This window comes from Balaenoptera physalus (genome assembly GCF_965194825.1).
Source record: "Balaenoptera physalus genome assembly, chromosome: 13".
Classification (NCBI taxonomy): Eukaryota; Metazoa; Chordata; class Mammalia; order Artiodactyla; family Balaenopteridae; genus Balaenoptera; species Balaenoptera physalus.
The window spans coordinates 65,544,048-65,564,694 of NC_138892.1; the positions used below are offsets into that span (position 1 = coordinate 65,544,048).

The 20,647-nt window shown below is 41.6% G+C and overlaps 1 protein-coding gene across 4 annotated transcripts in view; it reads right to left on the minus strand.

Annotated features, from left to right (window-relative positions):
• Positions 1-242: 242 nt before the first annotated feature.
• SPMIP11 (sperm microtubule inner protein 11) overlaps positions 243-20,647 on the minus strand; it is a gene marked incomplete at its 5' end in the record, with an annotated part of 109,276 nt that continues 88,871 nt past the window's right edge. For 2 of the 4 annotated variants that reach the window (XM_082421507.1, XM_082421508.1), the window contains 3 exons: positions 243-427; positions 857-1,001; positions 2,804-2,926. In XM_082421507.1, the coding sequence (XP_082277633.1) occupies positions 379-427; positions 857-1,001; positions 2,804-2,926 (317 nt within the window). In that variant the 3' untranslated portion in view covers positions 243-378. Of the gene's footprint in view, positions 1,002-2,803; positions 2,927-12,572; positions 12,730-20,647 lie in introns of all 4 variants that reach the window. The other 2 variants (XM_082421506.1, XM_082421505.1) reach the window with 2 other exon arrangements.

A 20,647-nucleotide genomic window follows, 5' to 3' on the forward strand; every position in this document is an offset into this window, starting at 1 on the left:
GCATGGCTACTCTAAGGCCTGTCAGCATCCCGAGGAGCAGGGTGTATTCCGAGACTTGTTACTCTGACCCCTGCCATGCGTGAGCTCAGGACCCCCTGTGGTGGTCTTCCCAGTGCCCTGGCCCCTCCCAAACCAAACACCAAGTTCTGGCTCCTTCAGGAATCTCTCACAGTCCTGATCTCACGGGAATTTGGGTATTGGAATAATTTCCCTCCCCCTCACTTCCAGGGCACACAAGTCACTTCTAGTGCAATCTGTTTATTCCATGTTCTCAATCCCCTCCTCTCATTAGTCAGCCATTGGAACCAGGACACCTCCCTCTGTCCCTCTTTGCCCTCCATCCAGAGTTTATCTTGTCCTTCTGCAAACACTTCCTGCTCAATACAGACTGAAGTTTCTGTCATTGAGAAGAGAGGGATCCATAAACCTGGAAAAGAGAGACGGGGTCTCAGGTTCAGCCAGGTTAGGCTGGATGGGGGCGGGGGGTGCTTAAACCTAGAATGGGCAGAGGTAGTGATGAAGAAGTGGGGCTACTGCCAATGGATGGTGGTTAGAGGGGTGCGAGGTGGCAATGAAGGGAGCCGCAACACCCCAGGCCTCCCACAGGAGTGCTGTAGATACTTGTATCTATTCAGAAGTCATATCCATAAGGCAAAACGCAAAGACACAGACCAATCTTTAGTTCCTTTGAATGCCACCACTGCCCAGATTCTGGGGCCAGTTGTCCCTGGTAAGACCCAAACTTCCTATTCCATTTCCCAACTCTGACTAGAAATGAAAGAGTCTCCAAGGATTTCAGTGAGGGGAGGGAGGAATACTTTCCTTGACCTCCCCACCCTCACCCTTCCAGCCTAACCTGGTCATTGGGCTTTTGATGAGGCAGTGGCAGGGGCTCCGGATCCATGGCATGGTTTCCTCTGGGCGCACTCCTGGATTGTGGGACCGCCAGAAGCTGAAGTTCTGAGCATCAGTCAGGGGGACTCTGAAGACCTGATTGGGGACTGAATGGTTGGGGGAAGGGCAGGTTATCCAATTGCTTAGAGTCGTCTGCTCCCTTTTGTGCCTCAGGGCATCACAAGCCCAGCCTAGCAACTGGGCCTGACCAGGTGCTGAGAAGTCCTGGAAATGTGGTCACCACACTGAGTTCCACTTCTGGATTCCAGCATCTCGCACCCTTCATGCTCAGTGGAATCAATCTTGGTTCTTCATGCCTCTACTATAAGCCCATCTCCAAGAGAGCTTTTCCCAAGTGCTAAGGTGGTGGAAAAACAAGTGGTCAACCCACTTGGTTTGTTTTCTTTCTTTGGCCGTGCTACGCGGCTTGTGGGATCTTAGTTCCCCGACCAGGGATTGAACCCGGGCCCTCGGCAGTGAGAGCACAGAGTTCTAACCACCCTACCCACTTGGAAAATGTGCAAGGTGAGTCTACTGGTTCTTTTTTTTCCTTCTTTGCTCATTTCAGGTAATTCTCTGAAATTTAGCAGTGATACTACCTCATGTTTGGATATTACTAATATCATTTATCAAGTACCTGTTATGTTCTAAATGTTGTATTAGGTATTAGGTGTTTTTAAAATTTTGAAATAATACCAGACTTACCTAGATTTTCTTTTTTTCTGGATTTTCACTCTTTATTTATTTGGATAAATCTAATTATACCAGTGTATAAAATTTGTATATTTTTAAAACATAAAATTATAGCCTAATATTCTGGCTGTATAGTCTCTATAATCATTATTTTTAAAAAAATCCCTAATATATATTGAGTAGATGTTATATTTTTCACTTAGTTGTTTTCCTGTTAATTGATAAAAAGCTTTTAAAAAGTTTTGCTAGTAGAAATAACAGATATTCCTCTTCATGCATATCTTTTTTAATTTCTGAAAGTATTTGTTTTTTTAAATTAAACTTTAATTTTGAGATAATGATAGATTCACATACAGTTGTAAGAAGGGGAAAAACAGATCTTGTGTACCCTTTAGCCATGTCCTCCCAGCCCCCACCTTGGTAACATCTTGCAAAATTGTAGCAGTTTATTACAACCAGGGTATTAACATATTGATACAGAACCTTCTACCACCACAGGATCCTGGAGTTGCCCTTTTATAGCCACATCCTCCTCCCTCCACCCCCTGGTGATCAATAATGTGCTCTTCAGTTCTATAATTTTGTCATTTTAAGAATGTTATATAAATGGCATCATACAGTATGGGATCTCTTTTGGGATTGGCTTTCTTTACATAGCAGAATTCCCTGGAGATTCCTCAGTATTTGCATGTATCAGTAGGTTGTCCTAGGTGCTTTTTTAAATGTACATTTTATCTAACTTTCACAAAAAATGCTACAGTATTATTGCGATTTTCAGATGATGCAGAGAGATTAAGTGGTTGAAGGAATTTGCCCAAGGTCACACGGCTTGTTTGGAGTTTAAACTCAGTTCAAATTCCAAAGCTTTGATCCTCACAACAATTCTGTAAGATTGGTAGAGTAGGCATTTTCTGTTTTTTTAAATGAACGAGGAAGCAGGTTAAAAAAGGATAAGTGATTGCCAAGGTGAGACACTTAAAAGAGACAGAAATAGTACTCACACCTGGATCTTCTGCTTCCAAGTCTGATTCAGTTTTTATTTTATCTTGCTTACCCCACCATTCAAGTCTACTTTCTCCTTCTTCTCAGTCTCTTCTTGGCTCTTTTTGCCCCCATCCTCTGCTCTATAACAATGCCCCACCACAGCCCAGCCATTCTTTAGGAACTCAGACACATCTTTTCTGCCCCTGGCATGTGACAAATCCAAGATACTTACGTGTCTTTAACAACACCTTCCGTACAGCTTCTTGGTACCTTGTGTGGCTATTCTGGTGCACGGAATGATTCCCATCTTCTGAGATAATAGGGGGAAGCCTAGTGGGCTCTGGTTCTTTCTGGTCTGAAATGAGAGCAGACTTGCCCTGAGTACTTAGCAAATGGGGTTATTTGACTTTCTGAGTCTCTGGTCTCCATGCCAACCAGGCATAGGGCAGGGATCTCTCCAAGCCACTCACATCCAATTCTCAGGATCTCAGGAGTCAAATCAAAATGCCTGTGACAGAGGGGAGGGAGGGAGAACAGTGATGAGACCTTCCTCACTACTCTCTTGCTCCTCCCTGACTCCTGGATTTTGAGTGGCCTCCTGCTAGAATCGGGATATTGACAAATACTTAGGGTTAGCGTAGGTGAAAAAGGCCCCTTGTCTGGATGGATATTCCTTTCCTGAGATTGGCATATTTGCAGAGCTTCAGTTGGTCTAATAGGGGAAATTATGTTTAAGCTAAGTGTTGGAGGATAAGAAGGGATTCATGGGACATAGTAGTATCAGGAAGAGCATTTCGGGCAGCAAGATATCAAGTGCGTTAGACGCGCTAGAGAGGTCTCAGCTTGCTGTTGATTTAGAGCTGGACTGATGCTGGGTAAAGTGGAGAGGGACAGGGCCAGCAGCTGGAAAGGCAGTGTAGAGTAGGGTAGTGTAGACTTAGCATTCTTATGGGGGTTTAGGAATCTCCTCTGAGGCAAAATCTGTATCTTACAGTGACTGAAAAAACCAGACCTTCCTTACCCAGTGCTATGGTCTGAATGTTCCCATCCCCCCCAAATTCACATGATGAAAACTTAATGCCCAAGGTAATGGTATTTGGAGGTGGGGCATTTGGGATGTGATTCATGAGGGCAGAGCCCTCATGAATGGAATTAGTGCCCTTGTAAAAGAGACCTGAGAGAGCTTCCTTGCCCCTTCTGCCATGTGAGGAAACAATAAGAAGTCTGCAACCTGGAAGAGGGCCCTCACCTGGCATCCTGATCCTGGATTTCCAGCCTCCAGAAATGTGAGAAATAAATTTCTGTTGTTTATAAGCCACCCAGTCTATGGTATTTTGTTATAGCAGCCTGAATGGACTAAGATACCCAGCCTCTCGTGTAGCGAGGCCATGGGCAAAGAGTTTTGGTAGGCCAATCAACACATCTTCTTCAGATTTTGAATCAAAGATTGGGGTTGCAAAGAAGCTGCGACCATGTAAAGTCTTTTTCTATTGATGGAAGTTGGGGCAGTGAAGCTGCATCTTGTTTCGAGCAGCAGTATCCGGGGCCCAGTGTCCTTGGTGCCAGCAGTGCCCACCACAGCATCGAATGCAGTGGTGTCTGTGCCCAGCCAGGTCTGCAGCATGATTCTGAACATTGTTTCTGGTTACCCTCTGCCAAGCTTTGTTCTCTGTTCCTTCTACAATTTTTATGTGTTTCCCAATATTCCTTTTTTATAAACTACTTCATTGTATAACAGACATAGAAAAAGTTGTATATATTTAATATATACAACTTAATGAGTTTGGAGATAAGTACACACCTGTGAGACCATCACCACAATCTATGCCACAAACATATACATCACCTCCAAAAATCTCCTCCCACCCTCTTTGTTTATTGTTATTATTATTATTTTTTTGACAAGAACATCTAACATAAGCTCTAACCTCTTAGCGAAGTTTTAAGTATATAACACAGTATTAACTATAGGCTCTGTGCTGTACAGTAGATCTCTAGGACTTATTCATCTTGCATAGCTGAAATTTTGTACCCTTTGATTACTACCTCCCTGTTTCTTCCTCCCCCCAGCCTCTGGCAACCACCATTTTATTCTCTGCTTCTATGAGTTTGATTATTTTAGATTCCTCATACAAGTGGTATCATGTAGTATTTGTCCTGTGTCTGGCTTATTTCACTTAGCATAATGTCTTCCAGATTCATCCATGTTGTTGCAAATGGCAGGATTTCCTTTTTTTTTTTTTTTAAGGCTGAATAATATTCCATTGTATGCGTATACCACATTTAAAAAATTCAGGGACTTCCCTGATGGTCCAGTGGTTAAGACTCTGCCCTCCCAATGCAGGGGGCCAGGGTTCGATTACCTGGTCAGGGAACTAGATCCCTCACGCTGCAACTAAGAGCCTGCATGCCACAACTAAAAAAGATCCCGCATGCCACAACGAGGATCTCGCATACAGCAACGAAGACCCCGTGTGCCGCAACTAAGACCTGGCGCAGCCAAATAAACAAATAAATATTTTTAAAAATAATAAAATTTTTAAAAATAAATAAAAAACCCATTCATGCGTTGATGGACATTTATGTTGCTTCCATAGCTTGGCTGTTGTGAATAATGCTGCAACGAATATGAGAGTGCAGGTATCTCTTTGAGATCGTGATTTCAATTCCTTTCAGGATATATATATCAGAAGTGGGATTGCTGGATCATATGGTAGTTCTATTAATTTCTTGAGAAATCACCTTACTGTTTTCTATAGTGGCTGCACCCATTTGCATTCCCACCACAGTGCACATGGGTTCCCTTTTTTCCTCACCAATGCTTGTTAGCTTTTGTGGGTTTTTTTGATTATAGCCACTTTAACAGGTGTGAGGTGACATTGCGGTTTTAATTTGCATTTCCCTCATGATTAGACGTTGAGCATCTTTTCATATACCTGTTGGCCATTTGTGTGTCTTCTTTGGAGAAATGTCTTTTCAGATCCTCTGCCCATTTTTTAGTTGGATTTTTTTTTTTTTTTTTTTGCTATTGAGTTATAGGAATTCCTTATATATTTTGGATATTAACCCTTTATCAAATATATGGTTTGCAAGTATTTTCCCCCATACTATAGGTTGCCTTTTCATTTTGCTGATTGTTTCCTTTGCTGTGCAGAAGCTTTTTAGTTTGATGTAATCCCACCAATATTCTTTTAATAAATTCATGTTCTGCTTAAATAGGCTAGATCTGGCTTGCATCTCAGAATCCTGAGCTTGTCAGGAACTGGGTCAAAATTTGCCATTCTCTCTTGAAATTGTTGAGATTGCTGACTCACCTCTGGTGTATGGTGGGGATGCCCCCTCTGTTTTAATAAATAAATAAATTAATAAATTAATTAATTTTTGGCTGCATTGGGTCTTCGTTGCGGTGCGCGGGCTTCTCATTGCAGTGGCTTCTCTTGTTGCGGAGCAGAGGCTCTAGGCGCGCGGGCTTCAGTAGTTGTGACTTGTGGGCTCTAGAGCGCAGGCTCAGTAGGTGTGGCGCACGGGCTTATCTAGAGCGCAGGCTCAGTAGGTGTGGCGCACGGGCTTATCGAGAGCGCAGGCTCAGTAGGTGTGGCGCACGGGCTTAGTTGCCCCGCGGCATGTGGGATCTTCCCGGACCAGGGCTCGAACCCATGTCCCCTGCATTGGAAGGTGGATTCCTAACCACTGCGCCACCAGGGAAGTCTCTCCCCCCACCCCCGTTTTATAGTCCTTCCCCAGCTCCTGCTTTTCCCCTTCATCCTGCCTGGCCCCGCACATTCGTCGTCATCTGTCCCTCCACACTCCCTTTTGCACTCCAGTGGAAATCTCCTTTAACATTCTCTGAGACAATGACACTATCAGAGTGGGACACTGTTTGAATCCCCTCCCTTGACACTTGAGGGCTTGGGCAGGTGGAAGCCTGGACTGAACCAGGGGCTGAATTTACTTCATCACAGGTTATAGCAATGAGGGGCCATTTCCTAGAAGCAGTGTCATTTGAGTTTGGTCGTTTGACTTTGGGCTAAGTGAGGGTGTCAGAATGTCTACGGCCAAGTAAGTGTAGATGGAGGAGAAGGAGCAAGAGCATGTTCCTAGTAGGCAGTGGGACCTGGACTACAAGTAATTATTGGTCTGGGTGCAGGTGACAGTGGGAGCTCTTTATCGGGTCCTGAGGCCTCAGACTGTTCTTTAGGGTACAGCCAGATGATGCTCTCTATTATCTCAGTTTCCAAGTAGTAGTCTCCCAGCTTCCTGTATGGGTTACTGTGTGCTTGGACAGTATCACCCACTTGGATGCCTTCCTCTTGAATCAAGCACCAGTTGGCATATTCCTCGGATCAGTATTTGGCGAGCTGGAAGATATTTTTGGTAACTCATAGCTTCTGCAAGCTGCCAAGTTTTGGAAGCCACGTGAGGTGAAGGGTGGTGAGGGGTAGGTGAGAATCATGCCACAGCTACTTGTGAAAGGGCATATTCTGGGTAGAGGGATGCAATGAACTCTTTATAACTCCACCATGGCGAGGTAGATGAATCCATCATTTTGTTGGTAGATGGTATAACAGAGCTTCTTCATCCACCCAGTTAATACTATACTCCATATGTTTTTTGTGATAAATAGATATGAAGGACCCTGCCGCTTTCTTCTAGAGCCAGGCCATAAATTAGGAGTTGCCATAAGACCAGATTTAATGCTTTGAATGGACCATGAAGGACATATGGGGTAGTGCAAAAGTACTTGGGTGGATCTTCTACTTTTCCAAATTTATGTTGCAGATTTCTCAATAGTATAAGCTTCCCAGGGCCACTGGGATGATCACAAAATCTTAGTTTTCCACTACTTTGCCCATTGCCTCTGTTAGCTGGAACTGGGGCTGATTGGCCACAATGTTTTCAGGCTGAAGAATTTTTAGAATGGGTCTACCTCAGTGGCTCCCAGAATTCTGACTTTCAGGTTAGGGTATTTGCCTGTCTGTTCCAGATTCTGAGTACATAGTGGTGATAATATCTAACAGACATTACTTGCAGTTGTCTTGAAGTTGGTGTCACTGCAAGCAGAGTAATACCACCCTGACTAGAAATTTATACAAGATCAGTTTGAGAGAAAATGTTGTGGTACTGTACGTAAAATATGACTCCCGTCTAAGAGGTCATATCAGATGTGGGGCATTAATCCCTCAAAGTTGACTGGCGCGTTAACATGGATTGAAATTGGCTAAAGTATGTTTTGAAGGCTATCTTGCACTTATTGTCTTTCCTGAGATAAGGAAATAGTCAGTGCTTTGGGAGGAAGTGGACAAGAGCATAAACCCAGGGAACCAGACCAATTCCCAGGGCACATTTTACATATGAGGACAGTTCCTTTGCCTCCAAAAATATCTTCCTCAAAGTGGTGCACTTGTTCAGGATTCTGAACACAGGGGAGGTGGAGGGGGCACGAGATAACAGAGAGGCTTAGTGCCGGTTGCAGACTGCTGATGTGAAATGGACTACATGGATCTTCTAGAGATAACAACAATAAAAAGGGCTAATAATTAGTGAATGTGCTCAGCACAACTATAAAAGGTAGGTACTGTTACTATCTTATTTTGTAAATGGAGAAACAGAGGCCCAGAGAAGTTTAGTGATTTGCCCAAGGTCACATAACTAGCATATGGCAGAGACCTGAGTTTAACCCAAGCAGTTTGGCTCCAGAGCCCATGTTCTTAACCACCGCATTAAACTGGCTCTTGAAATCATCTCATCAGGCCTTCCAGGAAAGACCAAGGACTAAGGAAAAACATGAGCTGATAGAACTAGCCTCTTAATGGGCTCCCCTGTGTACAGCTCAATGGGGCCCTGTCAAGGGTGTCTGCTCCACTTGGAGAAGCCTTGAGTTGGGAGAGAGACATGATGATATTACCTTGTTCTAGAGGCAGATCCCTGCCTCCCTGAGATTCACTGAACTGTGGAATATCATTTCCTATGGCCAGCATCGAGGGAGCAGAGAGGACTGGAACCTGGTGGGCCAGTCATCAGTGGATTAGATCAGTCTCAGTGAGGAAAACCAGTGGGGAAATGCCAAGCCCCTGTGGAAAAAGTGGTCTATCTGCTGCAATACAGACACAGTCATCCACCTTGGAGGTGCCCACTCCCTAGGCTTTGGCAGATTGTAGCTGTGAGTAGCTTGAGTACCTTCTCCCTTCTGGTTTCAGGTGGATGGGGATGATGGTCTATAGCAGCTATGAGACATATGAGTGTTTCCAAAATACATTTCTGTAACTTCAGTATGTCTATCCATTTAGAAAGGCAGAGGGGCTCAGAGGTTTTGGCCAGTTCACTCTTGGCTGAATTGTGCCATTCATGCTCCTGTTTGAAAAGCCAGAACTACAGTGCCCTCTGCTGGAGGCTAAGAATGGCATCTCCAGCTGTCTCCTAATAGCGGGTCACCAAATAGGCAGCTAGGAGAGGTCAGGAGAACTAGGAGACTGAGCAGAGGACATTCCAATCAGGGTGGGGAAAACCACCTATGGGATCCCTTTGACACGATCCAGAAAATGAGAATACAAGTGATATATGCTCGGCTTTTACCAAAGACTTGAGATTTACTTTTTCTTTGAAGAGATTCATTTGGAAGTAAGAGCAACTTGGAGGACTCATTAGTGAATTCCTCTGGGAGAAGTAATGATAAAGGCAGCAGTGGAGGAAGATGGAGTGAGGCCCTTTGGATGTGTGGAGCTTGGAGGTCATCGTGTCTGTGGCTGGAGGGCAGTCACTAGAGAGTCTGGCAGGGAGAGGTCATTTGTTTCAAGCCAAGAATAAGCATAAGCACTCTTAACCACCCACCCTCATCGATTTGCCTCTGAGACACCTGTCAGTGGGCAATGCCCTGAGTGTAGATTTGTGTTAGGATGATGTCTAGCTTGACCTAGGATTTTCATATAACAAGGCAAGGGAGTTGTCTCAGCAAAGGGCCAGATAAGGGAATTTTTCTGAAATTCTGACACTCCTGGACCAAGAGGAGTGTCCAGGTATGACGCTAAGAGTAAGTGGGAGAACAGGGTTCAAAGCAGGTGGTGAGATAGATTCAGCAAAGAAAAGGACAGATATATGGCCATGCTCCCCTGGGCAGGACAGAGAAGGGAAAGCTTAGGCACTCAAGGTGAATGAACACAGGAGGCTGGGCTGAACCTCCAGGGGCAACTAGTAGTATTATCAGGAAGGGTGAGTCTGGGAGGGGCAGGAATCTACTGATTGGTAGACAAGAGAGTTCTGGTCACTGGTCAGGGATGCTCTTCTGTGGGCAGCTGCAATTGACCAGGCTCTTTCAGGGCCTGGATGAGCTATCCTTTGAAGCCAGCTAGCATTTGTTGCTTCTCAAGGAATCTTATGGTTAAAAATATTGCTTTCCATGGGAATTCCCTGGCGATTCAGTGGTTAGGATCGGCACTTTCACTGCCAAGGGCCCAGGTTCAATTCCAGGTTGGGGAACTAAGATCCCACAAGCTGTGCGGCCAAAAAAAAAAAAAGTACGTATATATGTGTGTGTGTATATGTGTGTGTGTGTGTGTGTATTGATTTTCAGGTACCCTATCCTGGCAAGTATGTTTTGAGTAGCAGGACAAAGATATTCCAGTCAGAGGAAAGGTATATATTCCATATGTAAATAATAACTTACTTATTATGGTTTATAACTTTTCTTCCAATCATCTGTTGTACAGTTTTATGTGCTAGGTCTTAGCTGTATTATATACATTATATAATTTAATCTCCACAACAAATGTATAAGGAAGGCATTGTTATCTCCATTTACAAGTGAGGAAACAGGCACTCTGAATTTGCTTAGCGAGTTAGCTCCATGAATCTGAACAACTTTGAGTACCTGATAAAAATGAGTTTCTGAAGTCAAGGATAGACCAAAGTATGCTCTCCACACCCAGTTTTCCTCTTTGGTTTTTCTATTTTAGTTCTTTATCAGGAGGAAAAGAAAGGAAGGAGGCAGAATATTTAGTTACCTGTGTTGACTCATGTCTATGAGTTTTCATTATGACTATAATAAGGAAAGCTTGAGTGGGCCCTCACATCTACTAGAAGGGAAAAAAAACTTTCTTCAAAGAAAAATTGTGAATGGCTTAAAAATATCATTATAGTATGTGTTAAGAATGAGAAGTGTTAATAAGTTCATTTTAATGGTTGCTGTTAAAGCCCTCACTGAAGGGCCAAGTAAGAGTGTGGTTGATTTGAGCATGGAGAACAGGTTGAAGTGCTAGTACAGGGGGACGGGAAAAAGGTCAAACCACTTGAGTGAATGTATTAACAAGGTGAAATCAGCCAGAAAGAGAGCAGGGCCAGAGAATCATTCTGAAGACAAGTGTGAATGACAAATTAGAGTCCTGCAAGATCACATGGAACTAAGGGTGAGCACAGTCAGGAACTGTGTGTTCCTTGAATTAATGAATGTAGAAATTGGGATTAGAAAGACTTGGGTAAGCAAGGTGGATGGATGTTGTTTTCTAAGAGCCAAACAGAATGCTGTATTTTCTCCATACATACTTTCCCAAACCAGTTCTGAAGTAATAGAAAGGTATGAGCCAAATTCCCTGTTATGGTGGTCCACATTCCCAAATCTCTGCCAGCTGACATACTGCAAGCAACCTCAGCAGCACCAGGATTCAGAACCAGGTGAGCTCTGTTGCACTTTCCTGTTGATATGTTAAATAAGATGAGAGCTAAGAGCTTACTGTTTAATTTAGGAACATCACCATGGATATGAGCATTGGTGACTAGACACATAAGAAGTTTCAGTGGAGTGGTAGGGGCAAGAGCCTGATTGGCATGGGTTCAAGAGAGACTGGCAGGATAGTTAAAGACAGAAAGACCAGACAACTCTTTTGAAGAATTTTTCTGTATGGGGGTGGGCAGGGAAATAGGATGTAGGGCTTTAAGATGGAAGAAATTATAGCATGAATGTATGTAGATAGGAATGGCCAGAGATAGAAAAACTGATGCAATAGAGTGTGAAGAATATTGGAGTAGTGTCCTTGAATAGTCAACAATATGAGATCTGATGCACAAGTGGAGGGGTTGGTCTTAACAAGTGTGTAGACCATTCACTCATTTTAATAAGACATATACAGGCACAGATGCAGGTAGATGGATAGACATGATTTTGTGAGAGGTTATAGAAATTATCTTCCAGTTGCTTCTGTTTTCACTGTGAAATAGAAAGGAAAGTCATTATGTGAGAGTGAGGATAGGAGATGAGGTGTTAGAGGTTTGAGGAAAGAGAAGGTACGAAGTGGCCTTCAGGAGAGTGAGAGAATGCATAGAACAAGGAAATGTAGTCTGACTTCTGGGCAGCCATAGAGGCCCACTTGAGTTTAGTGATCAGGAATTTAAAGTGAGGCCAATCAGCATGGTTGTTTTTCTCTTGTCAATGAGTATAAACTACTTTCCCCAGGAGTTTTGGTATAATCAGGAGTGGGAAAGGGGAGAAGGTGGTGGAGAAAGAAATGAGGACAATAGCTTGAGGGGACCATTTGGTCAAGGGAGGATTCTTTTTTTTCCCCAGATGGAATGATTACAGCACATTTGTATACTTATGGAAATGATCTGGGAAGAGGGAAAAAACTGAGGGAGAGGGGGATAATTACAGGAGCAAAATCCTTGAGGAAAGTGTGGATGAGATCCAGTACACAAATGGAGTCAGTTCATTCATTGTACCAGAGGGAAGGTATAAATGCAGTGGAATGTTAGATGTGATGATGGAAAGTCTCTTTAGATTGCTTCTGTTTTTAGTTAAATAAGGAGCAAGGAAGATATTAGCTCAGAGTGAGGATCAAGAGGGGATTTTAGAGATTTGAGGAGAGAGGGGGAGTTGCCTTGAGGAGTGGGAGAGTGGCTAGGGAAATATAATAGGATTTTCAGGAAGTCCCAAGTGCTCACTTGAGATTTGTGGTTATGGTACTAGTCATTCTAGGAAGACTAGATGTCCTAGGAGGAGGGCCAAATACACATACCTTTGTCTTCATAGGTTTCCCTGGAGCTCCACACTCCAGCTCCCTGGAGATTCATAGCCTTATCCTGAGCTTCTAGAGTCAGCCTATGTGCCCTGGAGCTTGGCCATGTGGTCCCAGACTTCAGCTCCTGGGCAGCTCAAGTGGCTTCAAGGGAATACTACGAATAGAACATAATTACTATTGAGTGGAATTTTCAGGTGGAAGTCTGAATAACATGGTTGAAGCCAAACTTGGCAGAGGGTAGCCAAGTTCCCTGAATGTCTTTGTGCATAGATATTTCAGGATGTGCACAATTAAAATGACTTGTCAAGAACCTACAATACGCTGCCACTTGAGGGCAAAAGACACACATAGATTGAAAGTGATGGGATGGAAAAAGATACTTCATGCAAATGGAAATGACAAGAAAGCAGGTGTAGCAATACTCACACCAGACAAAATAGACTTTAAAACAAAGTCCATAAAGAAAGACAAAGAAGAATACTATATAATGATAAAGGAATCATTTTATTATGAGAAGAGGATATTACACTTGTTAACATATAGGAGCACCTAAATACATAAAACAAATACTAACAGACAATAAAGGGAGAAATTGACAGGAATACAACAATAGTAGGAGACTTTAATACCTCACTGACATCAATGGACAGATCTTCCAGACAGAAAATCAATAATGCAACAGAGATCCTAAATGACACAATAAAACAGTTGGACTTAATTTATATCTACAAGACACTACATCCAAAACAAAACAAAAACAAACAAACAAAACCCAGAATACACATTCTTTTCGAGTCACGTGGAATATTCTCTAGGATAGACCATATAAAGGACACAAAACAAGACTCAACAAATTTAAGAGGATAGAAATTATTTCAAGCATCTTTTCTGACCATAACAGTATGAAACTAGAAATCAACCACAGAAGGAAAAACGAGAAAAAATGGCTTGTCAGAAATGGGAGATGAGTTACAGGATTCTGGCTGGGATGCAGTGAAAGCAGTCTGTGATCAAAGTGGGAGTTGGAAGTGCTTTGTTATGGTTTTAGCCTTGAATTCCTTCTAGATTTTGAAATTTGCTCTTATGAGGATGAAGCTCTTGCCTCAGCTCTACACATGGCTGGCTCATTCTCATTCCCCACGGTGTGGCTCAAACATTACCTCCTTGACTACTGTCTAAAGTGGGCCTCTCAGGCTTCCCTGGTGGCACAGTGGTTAAGGATCTGCCTGCCAATGCAGGGGACATGGGTTCGAGCCCTGGTCCGGGAAGATCCCACATGCCCCGGAGCAACTAAGCCCATGCACCACAACTGCTGAGCCTGCACTCTAGAGCCTGCGAGCCACAACTACTGAGCCTGCGTGCCACAACTACTGAAGCCTGCGTGCCTAGAGCCCATGTTCTGCAACAACAGAAGCCAACACAGTGAGAAGCCTGTGCACTGCAATGAAGAGTAGCCCCCGCTCGCCTCAACTAGAGAAAGCCCGCGCACAGCAGTGAAGACCCAATGCAGCCAAAATAATAATAATAATAATAAATAAGTAAATAAAGTGGGCCTCTCCAAGTTACTCTCCATCATGGAATCTGCAAACTCAGTTGCCTATAAGAGTCAGGCAGATAATGTTTATGAGTAAAACAACTAAGAAACCTGTCCCATCTAAAGGGGCAGCTGCTACTTTGCTCTGGCCATTTGTGGTCATGTGGGAATTTAGGGCCAGTGTGGCCAGTTCTAATTTTTAAGAGAAGTCAGAAATGTGGATTTCACATAAAATCTCCTGATTTTTAGATGTGGGTCCAAATTTTTTTAAGAAATCACTCTGCAGGCTGAGTCTGGCCCTCTGGCCAGCAGTTTATAACTTCGGATCCATTGCATCAACTCTCCCACCCTTATATCCTTCCCAGTACTTGTTATATTCTGTGAATATCTTGTTTATTTATTTACTTGTTTATTGTCTGTGTTAGTCACTGTTGTATTCCTAGTGCCTAACACAGTGCCTGGCACAATCAGTTCCCAATAAATAGTTATCTGATGTTGGATGAGAAGGGGAGTCTGGATTGGTGCCTTACTTGGGAGGTTTCTATGTATTCTGAAATTATATATATAAATTATAAATATGAATATATGTATGTATGTGTGTGTTTATATAGAGGTGTGTGTATATATGTATATACGTAAATATATGTGTATATATACACACACACACAAACACCTGTATATGGCAAATATTTTCCCTTAGTCTCTCCTTTATTTATTTATGTTTTTGGCTGTGCCGCACGGCTTGTGGGATCTTAGTTCCCAGACCAGGGATCAAACCCGGGTCCTTGGCAATGAAAGCACAGAGTCCTAACCCCTGGACTGCCAGGGAATTCCCCTCTTAAGTCTCTTTCTTGCCTTTTAACTTTATGATGTCTTTTGATACAGAATTATAACTTTTATCTAGGAAAAATTGTCAATCTTTACTCTTAGGCTTCTGGGGCTATGTCCTATGAGGAAAGTTTTCCAAATTAATTTACAAAGTGTTTTCTTCTTTTTTTAAAAAATTTTTTATTTTATTTTTGGTTGCATTGGGTCTTCATTGCTGTGTGCGGGCTTTCTCTAGTTGTGGCGAGCGGGGGCTACTGTTTGTTGAGATGTGTGGGCTTCTCATTGCGTTGGCTTCTCTTGTTGTGGAGCATGGGCTCTAGGGTGCACAGGCTTCAGCAGTTGTGGCACACGGGCTCAGCAGTTGTGGCGTACGGGCTTAGTTGCTCCGCAACATGTGGGATCTTCCCGGACCAGGGATTGAACCCGTGTCCCCTGCAGGCGGATTCTTAACCCCTGTGCCACAAGGGAAGTCCCTATACTTATTTATTTTAAATCTGTCTTGTAATCCAAACATTTACAAAAAAAATCTCTTTTCACTTACTTGATAGTGAACTTTGAAGCACAAAAGTTTAAAATTTTGATGAAATCCAATTTATCTATCTTTCCTTCTGTCACTTATGCTTTTGTTGTCATTTCTTAGAAACCACTGCCTAATCCCAAGGTCATGAAGATTTTTCTTCTAAGAGTTTTAAAGTTTTAGCTCTTTCATTTATGTCTGTGGTCCATTTTGAGTAAATTTTTGTATATGGTGTGAGGTGGGGTCCAATTTCATTCTTTTGCATGTGATTATCCAGTTTTTGCAGCACAATTTGTTGAAATGACTATTCTCTCCCATTGAATTGTCTTGGCATTCTTGTTGAAAATCAACTGACCATAAATTAAGGGTTTATTTCTGGACTCTCAATTCTATTTCACTGATCTATATGGCACTTCTTATGCCAATATAACACAGTCTTGATTATAGCAGCTTTGTAGAAGATATGAAATTGGGAAGTATGTCCTCCAACATTGTTATTCTTCAAGATTGCTTTGGTTATTCTGGGTTCTATATATTTCCATATGAATTTTAGGATATCTTGTCAATTTCTACCAGATATCTTTATCTTTGGGAGGTATTTCTTTTTTTAAAAAAATTGAAATATAGTTTACATAAAATATTATGTTAGTTTCATTTGGGTGATATTTCACTACAAGGAATTCTAAGCATCTAAAATGTGTCTGGAAAGGGATCTCACATTTATTCCTCCCCTGCATCCTAACTCACATACTGAATTTGGCAAATATTCAGGAATCTCCAACTTGGTCCAGGACACTTATCTATGTTTTTATCAGTAATCCTTTAAGTTACCCTAGTTTCTTTTTGTTATTTTTGGCCGTACTGTGCAGCATGCGGGATCCTAGTTCCCCACCAGTGATCGAACCCGTGACCCCTGCGTTGGGAACGCGGAGTCTTAACCACTGGACCACCAGGGAAGTCCAAGGTGCCCTAGTTTCTTGATGTATCTTAGACTATTAAGTGTGAATAGCTCAATATTATATATATAGTAGAAGCTCTTCTAAAGAAGCTCCACTGAGGGTACTTCCCTGGTGGTCCAGTGGGTGAGACTCCGGGCTCCCAATGCAGGGGGCCCAGGTTCAATCCCTGGTTGGGGAACTAGATCACACATGCATGCTGCAAATAAGAGCTCGCATGCCGCAACTAAGAGCTCGCATGCCGCAATGAAGATCCCTCATGCCACAATGAAGATCCTGCATGTTGCAACTAAAGATCCCGCATTCCGCAAATAACATCCAGCGCAGCCTAAATAAGTAAATAAATAATAAATAAATAAATAATAAATATTAAAAAAAAGAAACTCCATTGAATAGACTTGCTAGATTAATTAATGTTCTCCATTTCCTCTGAAAAACATATTAAAAAATACCTGCAACACTCCAGTTGCAGCCAAGAGCTACTCTCGAGTATACCTGCACACTTATGCTCCCACCAGTTGAACTGTGTGCATACCAAGAGTCAACTGTGGTTTTTCTCCCCAAACAATTTATGCCAGGTTTATTCTGTAATTGCAATATTGCAATTTAATGATATATTATTTAAACTAATGGAATATGTATTTTTTAAAAAAGAGCAGTGAGTGCCTCCATGAGATTTACCAGGGGCACCCAAAGCAAACAGTCCCAACCTTTCTACATAAAATGTATCAAGCAAGCATTAAATAAATTTATGAGATATTAAGAAAAAGAGCAGTGGTTTGTATAAAAATGAAATTGAATGCTTTGGAAAAACTCAAACTTTAAAAGATTACACTTTGAATTAAAATGGATGTGATTTAGAAAATTACCATTTTGCAACTATCATAGAAATAAATGAACCATCATTAAATACTAAAACTAGTAAGCAAAAGTTTGATGAAGAATAAGGTATTTACATTTTTTCAAAGTATCTTCCTGGAAATTATTACTAATTACAAAACAAAAATAGTAACTTGACAGTGGAGAAAACTGGAAAACACCACCTTAATCAAACGGTCAAAGTTAACATCACCAATAATGGGACAAAATGACATCACAAGCCTCCTGATGTGATGTATTGAAGACATAGTATTGCTTAGTCCTGCCAAAAATATTTAAACCTAATCTATTCTTGAGAAACATCAGACAAACCCAAATTAAGAAAAATTCTATAAAATATCTTGCCTGTACTGTTAAAATTGTCACTGTCATGAAACAAAGCATCAGAGGAATTGTTCCAGATTAAAGGAGGCTAAAGAGGCATGCCAACTAAATGCAATCCTTATTGGATTGATTGATTAATCAATAATTAATTAACCAATTTAATTGGTTAATTAACCAATCAAATAATTGATTAACCAATTATTTCTATTTCTATGATCAGTCTTATCCTTAATTGTATCCTAGAAGGAAAAATTTTGTTCTAAAGGACATTAATGGGACAATTGGCAAAATTGGAATATAGACTATAGATAATTAAATAGTATTGTATCAGTGTTAAAATTGCTGAGTTTGATACCTATACTGTGGGTTGTTATCTAAGAAAATGTTCTTATTCTTAGGAAATACAAACTGAAATATTTGAGAGTAAAGGATATAATATGAGCAGCTTATTCTCAACTAGCTGAGAAAAAAATAGATGTTTATATATAGATATGTAAATATATAAATTATATATATATGGAGAGAGAGAGAGCAAGCAAATGTGGCCAAACATTAACAATTGACTAATTTGGGTAAAGGGTATAGGGAATTTCTTTTGTACCAGTCTTACAACTTTTCTATAATTAAAAAAAAATTAATTAATTTATTTTTGGCTGCGTTGGGTCTTTCTCTAGTTGCGGTGGCTTCTCTTGTTGCAAGGCATGGGCTCTAGGTGCGTGGGCTTCAATAGTTGTGGCGGGCAGGCTCTAGAGCGCAGGCTCAGTAGTTGTGGCTCACAGGCTTAGTTGCTCCGTGGCATGTGGGATCTTCCCCGACCAGGGCTCGAACCTGTGTCCCCTGCATTGGCAGGCGGATTCTCAACCACTGCACCACCAGGGAAGCCCTCTATAATTTTGAAATTATATCATGAAAATACATTATTTAAAAAAATTTATTTATTTGTTTATTTATTTTTGGCTGCGTTGGGTCTTCGTTGCTGCACGCGGGTTTTGTCTAGTTGCGTTGAGCAGGGGCTACTCTTCATTGGGGTGTGCAGGCTTCTAATTGCGGTGGCTTCTATTGTTGCGGATCACGGGCTTCAGGCGCGCGGGCTTCAGTAGTTGTGGCTCGCGGGCTCTGGAGTGCAGGCTCAGCAGTTGTGGCACACAGGCTTAGTTGCCCCGCAGCATGTGGGATCTTCCTGGACCAGGGCCCAAACCCGTGTCCCCCACATTGAAAGGCGGATTCTCAACCACTGCACCATCAGGGAAGCCCTCTATAATTTTGAAATTTTATCATGAAAATACATTTTAAAGATGGTTAATTAACCATAAAGTTTATTTCCTTTCCCTCCTAAGTTTGCTAAAATCACATCAAAATAACAACAACAATAATGGCATTAACCTTCAAGGTCAAAGAGAGAGAGAGCAAGGATACAATAGCAAGATGATATATTTCAGTGGAAATATCTTTTGAAAAATGGAAAGTAGATAGAGGGATAGTAACGAATTTATCAGAATAGGAAAAGTTTTAACTTAAGTGTCTGCAGTGGAGGATACACCTAGAATTGAGCTAATTCATTTGGGAGGCTCAAACCTTAGAATGTAGCAGGTACCACAGAAGGTAGGAGTAGAGACTAGGTCCGAGAACAGGAAGGTGGTCACTGAAACTCTGTCTACAGAGCATGTGGCACAACCAGGCAAACTACTATGCCCCAACAAGGAGATAAACGATTTCTCTGTCCAGTAATCCCACTTCTGGCTATATATCCAAAGGAAGTGAAAACAGGATCTTGAAGAGATATCTTCACTCTCATGTTCATTGCAGCATTATTCACAATAGCCAAGATATGGAAACCTAAGTGTCTGTCAATGGATGAATGGATAAAGAAGATGTGATGTATATATATATATATATATATATATATATATATATATATATATATATATATGCCATGAAATATTATTGTCATGAGAAAGAAGGAAATCCTGTCATTTGCAACAACATGGATGAACCTTGAGGGCATTATGCTAAGTAAGATAAGTCAGACAGAAGAAGACAAATACTGTATGATCTCACTTAGACGTGCAATCTAAAAAAGCGGAACTCAGAAACAGAGAGTAGAATGGTGGTTGGGGGGTGAGGGGATGAGATGTTGGCCAAAGGGTATAAACTTCCAGTTATAAGATGAATAAGTTCTGGGGATCTAATGTACAGCATGGTGATTATAGGTAATTATACTGCATTATGTACTTGAAAGGTACTGAGAGAGTAGATCTTGAATGTTCTTACCACAAAAAAGAAATGGCAATTACGTGACGTGATGAAGGTATTAGAGCTAATACTATGGTAGTTATCATCTTGCAATATATTTTAAGCGTATCAAATCAACATATTGTACACCTTAAACTTACACAATGTTATACGTCAATTATATCTCAATAAAACTGGGGAAAAAGAGAGTTCTCTGGAGGAACTGAATCTTGGAGGCACTGCACTCCTGCACAAGATTTACTGTGAGGGACGGCATATGGTGCAAGACTAAAAATACGATGATTAAGTGAAAATCGAGATCCTCAACGGTGAGACTCAGTGCCCCCTTCTCCTGTCTTGATCCCAGTATGCTAGCAGACAAACATGTAACCAATCCCCAGAGAAGCAATTATAGTGTTCTTCCCTGGAGAAAATGTAGAGATCCAGAGGAAAGCTCCCAGTGAAGCCCACAATGGATAACTACCCCTGCCCTCCAGGCTTCTAGTCAGCTTTTTAGTTCCTCACTCTTAACTTATAATGGAGAGCCAAGGATCACCAGTTATTTGACAATAGTTATCAATGAGGAAAATAGAGATCAAAATAAACTCATAGGAAAAAGGGCGCAGAGGAAACAGAGCTAATGCAGAGAACAGAAGAGAATTTCAAATAAAGTATAATATCCCTAAAGAAAAAAGAAGATATGGAAAAGGAAAACCAGAGGACCAAAAACAACACTTGGAAATTAAAAATATAGTAACCAAAATAAAATGTTCTGATACAAAGGTATGGTGATTTTCCTGTA